Raw genomic sequence first — 7,062 nt, forward strand, 5'->3', positions numbered from 1 at the left:
AACACACACAGCCACGTTGTCTTCCACAGTGCAGTACTTCAGATAGTGTTACATCAATGGGGTCACTGTGTATATCATTAAGTGTCATACAATGACTGCAGTTTAACAAGATACAGCCCTTCTGTTGAAGCCTCCCAGTGATAGAACTACCATGTTATATTCTGATTCGTTTTACTGCTTTTCCACTGCATGGTACCTACTCTACACCACTCTACTCTGTTTGGTCCCCATTACCACAGCTCCTCTCCTCGAAACGTAGCCGGTGTCGTCCCTTCCTTGTTGCTGGATTCTTTCGTCGGCCACCGATCCAAGGAGCGTTTGAACCTCTTCAAAAGACCACGGCGTCATTTTACGAGCTGCCGTCGTGAGTCGGATAAAAACTAACGTGATCTCTGCTGCAGCTGGAGATTTTACAGATGGAGAGTTGGTGCTGGTCGTCTGCGTTGCGTGGCGTAGAGTGACGACTCTCTCTGGACGATCAGCGCTCTGCAAGGTTTACACGCCACGGTTTTGTCCCTACTCGACTCGCTCTGAACCACGAGAGAACAGACACTAAACAAGAACCCGCTTCCAGAACCAGAGCTGACTAATGGAGAAGGGAAAAAGACAAGTAGAGATGAGTAAAGTAGGGGACCATACAGTGGACAAGCGCCATATGATTCTTTGTAAGACTTAATTACTGTGAGATCTGTTTGAGGAGGTGCGTGGTCAAGCTGGAGTGAAGCAAGTAGGTGACGTGGTGTTTTCTCTTCTGAGGAATTTGTAGCGGAATAAGCCTTGTAGCCAGGTCATAAACAAAATGGAGGCTCATGTGTTGGTTGGTTTCGCACCCTGTTTTTCCATAGAGATTATACAGGTGTGTGGTGTGAGAGTCATGTGACTGTACCTTCATTCGTTTACATCAATCTAATCTCTCCACAGACTACCAGCAGCCCCTCATGCTGGGGGTGGGCACAGTGTCCAGAAAGGGCTCCACCTTCAGACCAATGGATACAGACCCCAAGGACGAGGTCAACGCCATGCATTACGACTACCTGCACACGACCAATCAGTACGCCCTGCCGCTGACCAATCAGGAGCCGGAGTACGCCACGCCCATCATAGAGCGCCACGCCTTCAGAACGGACGGATTCCTGCCGGACCCCAGCTACAGCGTCCCTGGGGTGGTCCTGAGCAAGAGCCCCTCATTTAAAACCAAAGACAACAGCAACTACAGAAGGGTGGGAGACGGGGTGACCGTGGGGTACCAGACTCCACAGGTCAAAGCGGACAGAGTGAACCACTCGGAGGGGGTCTACGACAGCCCTAAAATCAGACAGCCTTCGGTGGTTCAGAACGGGGTCTCTGCCGAGTACCAGAGACCCCAGGTCAAGACCAGGGCCCCGGAGATCTACTCCACCCCAAGAGACCGCGTCCGACTGGACTCCGCAGCCCCCTGCAGGCCGGACCCTGGGGGTAGCAGCCTGAGTGGAACCTGAACGCACTAAAACGGACTTTTACCTGCTTTATGTGAACTCCAGTAACTTATTACTGCGTCTGAGAGCGGCGCACCTTCAGTTCATCTGTATATACGCAGCAGAAGGTGGACAGTGGCGCCTCCGGTGTCTGAAAAACTGCACAGCGATCTTCTTACTGTTTACGGCATGGAAATCTGTTGTTTTCTAGGTTTTATGTTTATTTTTTTATCCCTTTTATCTCTTGCTTTGCCAGGAGCAGAGAAAGATGTCTTAAAGTGCACCAAATAATGAGCAGAAAGCCGGGGATAAACTGTTGGCTCGTGTAGTGTAGGGCAGATACGTTTCTGTGCATCTCTTGATACAGTAAGTCATCTCATGTGTGAGCTTTAATCTGGTGGTGCTTTGAAGCAGAAGTTCTGAGTATAACCCGAAAGGGAGCGTCCTCCAGCTGTCGATTCCTTGTTCTGCCTCTGGTTCACAGGTTCTACCTGGTGCTTGAGTTATTTGGCTGGTTCTCAGAGACCTGCGGTAGGTCGGAGAGTCTCCTGGCAGCGCTCCTGGGGGGAGACTGATGGCAGGATCCGGGGCTCTGTAGCAGGAAGCTTAGACGACACACTCCTCTTCAAGTTGTAGGCAAAGAGACACTACATTCAATCAAAAGCAGATTATTGGGCATTGAAGAGAAGTAGAAGTGGTTCTTTAAAGAGAGGGACAGGGGTTTCATTAGTGATTAAGGAAATGTGCCCTAGAGGGTTAAATAATGACATAGAGAACCACTTTATTTCCCTGAAGTACTGTGTGAGATCAGTTCTACGTCACACTAGACACATTCACACAGTCTGTGACCGGCTTTGGGCAAAACACCACAAGGATCAAACTCCCCAGCAGCACACCTCTCTGATTGCTGTTACTCATCCCTAACTCTCTCCCTGCAGGGACCACACTGACCCATTGTTGTACAAATAATGGCACCTTTTTAAATGGTTACACAGCCCTGACTTTAATAAGAAATCTGTTTCTCAGTGAGTGCAGTGTGTTAGAGCCTCTTTAATCCGCTCAGTATCAGTGGGCTTCATGTGTGAAGTCAGCACCACCTTTGACTTCGATTCCCCTCCTGGTTTCTGCTCTCACTGCCCACTCTCTCAGCTCCACTGACTCTGTAAAGGCACATTGTAGATCTGCAGTTACAGACTTGTTGCTCTGCATACTTTGTTAGCCCCCTTTCACCCTGTTTCCGTGGTGAGGACCACGTCCTGTGTCACTGATGAAGGACCAGAGGACGAGCGACACACACTGTGCAGCGACAGATGAGCTACTGTCTCTGACTCTACATCTACAAGGTGGACCAACGAGGGAGGAGTGTCTCACAGAGTGGACAGAGAGTGGACACAGGGTTTAAAAACTCCAGCAGCACTGCTGTGTCTGATCCACTCTACACCAGCACAACACACACTCACACACCACCACCACGTCAGTGTCACTGCAGCACTGAGAATGATCCACCACCACATCACACCTGCTCTGTGGGGGGTCCTGAGCGCTGAGGAACAGGGGGATAATAAAGTATGCAGAGCAACAGGTGGACTACATAGGTGTTACTGTTGAACTACAAAGTGGTCAGTGGAGCTGACAGAGTGGACAGTGGGTGTGAGGACTGTTTCTCACTGATCATTTTCCTCATGTATTCAGGGTCTACGCTTCCTCCTCATTGACGTCTGTGTCTTATGAATATAGCAATACAGGAAATGTGTGTTAAAGCGTGGCTGCAGGTAGACGGGTTTCTCCTCAGCTTTCACCGCTGCCTCCTGCTCTGGAGCCGACCCTCTACCCCAGTGGGGCCTGGGACCTCCTCAGAGACTTGGTAATTGTTATGTGCAGCTGAGCCATGTTCAGTGGTACTTTCCTCATGCTTTGAGTGTGTGTACATGTTCTCGTACAGTTTGGAAGTGTATATTGTGTGGAGACGGAGAGAGAGTGTGTGCTCCTTTGTGTATTTAAGGCATCCACAGAGTGGGTGCAGCTGCTGAATTAAAGACAGGTCTTGGGTCTTCGTCGTCATGCTGTGATTTCATGTGTCGTGCAGCTCTAAGGAACTGCAGTGATCCTGATCGGAGGTGGGCTCCTGAGACTCCTGAGCTCAGAGAACAGACGCAGAACGCTGGGCGACACTTAAGCAACACTAGGAATAGGTTTGCCTTAAAATCACAGGTGGGAAAAAGCTCCAGTGTTTGTACACAGCCCTGACTCTGTAAATGGGAAGGAAAAAATGCACCTTAATCTGGACTGGCTTCAGTGTTCTCTCTCTCTCGCTCGCTTTCTCTCACTTGCTCTCTCTCTCTTTTTCTCTCGTTCTCTCACTCGCTCTCTCTCTCACTTTCATTCTTTCTCGCTCTCTTTTTCTTGTTCTCTCACTTGCTCTTTCTCTTTTTCTCTCACTCGCTCTTTCTCTCTTTCTTTTTCTCTCACTCGCTCTCTTTCACTCGCTCTCTTTTTCTCACTTTCTCTTTCTTTCTCTCACTCACGCTCTCTCTCTCTCTCTCTCTCTCTCTCTGTGTTTGACTTGCTGAACCACTATATGATAATGTTGCTCTATTCTTGGTTTAACAAAAAGTATTTCCATATCTGACCCTACACTTTGTATCAGCCCTCATTTAAAGCAACACTATGTAGTGTTTTTACCTTACAATTACAGCTTTAAAATCACTGTGCTCTAGTAGAGCCTCAGTCACTGCTCCTCTGGGCTCAGCACCGCAGAAACTGGATTATGTACATTTTGGAGGAGTGTAGGAAACAACCACCCATCCTCTCCTCACCACCCCCTTGGTGTCAGGACACTCTGCAACTGTAGGGGGAGACCAAGAGCAATCACACTAAACCTTACCTAGTGTTGCTTTAATGTGGGGTCCATCGTTCGTGTTCTGGTCTTTTCCTCTCTATTAACAGTTAAACTCTCCTTTAATCGGGGCGTCCTGCAGCCCCCACCTCCCAGAGATCGTCGGATGTCCTGCGTGCGTTTTTCAGTGGATTCCTGTGATCGGGCCGAGGTGGGTGTGTGTGTGTGTGTGTGTGTGGGGGAAGTGTCGGACTCTGAGTGTCCCACAGTCAGCTGTAAACTGAGCGCTCTGTGGCTGCAGCAGGTGACCCCCGCTGTGTCAGGGTCCTCTCCTCAGGGTGAAAATGTGTCGCTCTCAGCAGCAGCCGCTGACCGTGGGAGCCGACCTGCTCCACTCCTGCATTCCACAGACACTGCAGTACACAAGGGTCTAGGATCTGCACACTCGGGACAGACCACCTCTCGGCTTCACACTCGGAACAGGAGCCCCCTGAGAGACCACCGCAGCTGTAAACCTGACAGTACTGAGCTTCCACGGGCTGTAGACAAGTGTAGCACGCCATAAATACAGTTCTGTTCACCTGTTTAATCATTTACTCACTGTAGCGCCTCCTAGTGTTTGTGGGGTCAACAGGGGGCGCTGTTCCCGTGGTCCGTGTGGCTTCCGAAGCCTGGGTGCAGTGTGAGGGACTCTAACGAACAAAAAACATCAGGCTCAATGTCCAACTAAATCCGCCCCTGTGGTCTGATCTTGTAATATTCAGAAGTTGTACGGGTTATAAATGTATTCTCTGTAAGATCTGTACCAGGCACTGTTTCCAGATCAGGGGCATGTTCCAGTGAGGCCTGTCCAACAGGAGCGGAGCTGAGGGAGACTCCTAACTGAGGACTGTTTAACTGAGGAATCCTGCTTTGTGGAATACCCCCAGTGCTGCAGTAACTTACACCACAACAAAGTTTCACTCACTCAGAAGCGAAAGTAAGTGTCATGAGGTGCCCCACACTTGTAAGAGAGAGAGAGTGTGTGTGTGTGTGTTCTGCTGGAATGTAACAGCAGTGTGTCAGCGGTGAGCAGCAGCTGAGGCCGAGTGCCTGCTTCAGTCTGCTGTTAGACCTCTGATGCCTCGTCCTAAGGCTCGGTCACACTGTGTTTTTGAATTCCACGTCGCCTCGTGAAATGAGCGGGGCTAAGTTTGGAAGCGGTGTGAAGTCCTCCATTTTGTTTGGGCAGTTTCACGGGAACAGAGCTAGCGTAGCATTAAGGTTCTGTATTTAATTTTGTAACCAGCACAAATATAAACACAAATGTGAACATGATTAAAATACTACATCCACACAAGTGCATTCTGGGACTGAGGAAACCTGTTTGGAAACCGTACTCCTGGACAGAGCAGGACCCTCTTTACTGCACTGCTCAGGTCAGGATCATACTGCCCTCCAGTGGCCAGATTGGTGAACTACAACAATGCAGACAGATGCAGCCTACAGAGCCTGTCCTTGTTCTACACAGACACAGTGCTGGGGTCGTAATGAAACTCTGACAGTTACATAGTGCAGTTCCTGCAGTACTGAGCCCAAAATAGCAGCGACCGAGGCTCTATTAGCCATCACTCCAGGGACCAGGCAGTGTGTGTGTGTGTGTACTCCAGGATCCTCTCCCTGTCTCTGCTCATTTTCCCCATCCTCCAGCTCTCACCACCCTGTGAGTGCAGCTCCTGCATCAGAGACACGACTGAGCTTCCTTCAGCCTCAAATTCCTTACAAGTCCGCTCCTGCCCTCCACAGACCGCAGGGTCCGCCGCTCCGTGTGTGCAGCTGCTGAATACAGACGTCCGCAGACTTTTGGTCACCCCTCGTCTGACAACGTGCTGTTTTTATGAGAAACACCTTCACAGCATTGTTCAGCACACGTTCACTCTGTTTATGGTTTATTTACAGTTCACAGAAGATATAACAAACCTGCCGTACCTTTCCTTTATTATTCATTTAATATCAGCAACTCATCCCTTCACCGTCTTCTGTAACTGATTCTGTTCAGAGCCCACCTGGAATCAGTGGGTACAAGGAAGGAACACGCCCTGAACACGACATCACACACACTCACCCTCTCACTCACACCTGTGGACACTCACACACGCCCTCATCCTTTCACCTGTGGACAGTTTCACACACTCATTCATCCTTTCACTCACACCTGTGGATGGTTTCACACACACCCAATCACTCTCTCAGTTGTGGGCAGTGTCAGTCACTCCACCTACCGATGTGTGTGAGGACTGTGGGAGGAAACCCACAGAGACACAGGGAGAACACACCACACTCGCCCCTGCCCCTCCCCCCCTCCCCCTCCCTGGAGCTGTGTGACAGAGCCTTTCTATCAGAGGAGCTGTTGATAACAGTGTAAATGTCTTTTCTTTGCAGGTGTCCCCTTATTTTTATGTGAATGAATGAATGACATCATCATCAGATGGGCTCTTTAAAGTTCAAAGCATAATAAACATAACAGTTGCTTACAGTCGTACCCATAAATTACAATATCACACCACCCCCTAGTGTCGGAACATCAGAATTACACTCACCCCTTCACCCTGCGGTTACACAGTAGTGTTTTAACTCTAAACATGTAAATGCTTTAATGGTTCACTGTGACTGAAAACATGTAAAGGCCAGCCAGCCATAACATTAAAACCACTTTGATTTTACATTCACTGACCACACAGGAGCACTTTGTAGTTCTACACTTACAGCCTGTAGTCCACCTGTTACTCTGCA

The 7,062-nt window shown here is 49.3% G+C and overlaps 1 protein-coding gene across 1 annotated transcript in view; it reads left to right on the plus strand.

Annotated features, from left to right (window-relative positions):
- dcbld1 (discoidin, CUB and LCCL domain containing 1) overlaps positions 1–3,582 on the plus strand; it is a 20,381-nt gene extending 16,799 nt beyond the window's left edge. Inside the window, exon 11 of the mRNA XM_066676796.1 lies at positions 922–3,582. Within this exon, the coding sequence (XP_066532893.1) occupies positions 922–1,478 (557 nt within the window). The 3' untranslated portion in view covers positions 1,479–3,582. The remainder of the gene's footprint in view (positions 1–921) is intronic.
- The last annotated feature ends 3,480 nt before the right edge of the window (positions 3,583–7,062 follow it).

Source organism: Hoplias malabaricus, chromosome 7 (genome assembly GCF_029633855.1).
Source record: "Hoplias malabaricus isolate fHopMal1 chromosome 7, fHopMal1.hap1, whole genome shotgun sequence".
Taxonomy (NCBI): Eukaryota; Metazoa; Chordata; class Actinopteri; order Characiformes; family Erythrinidae; genus Hoplias; species Hoplias malabaricus.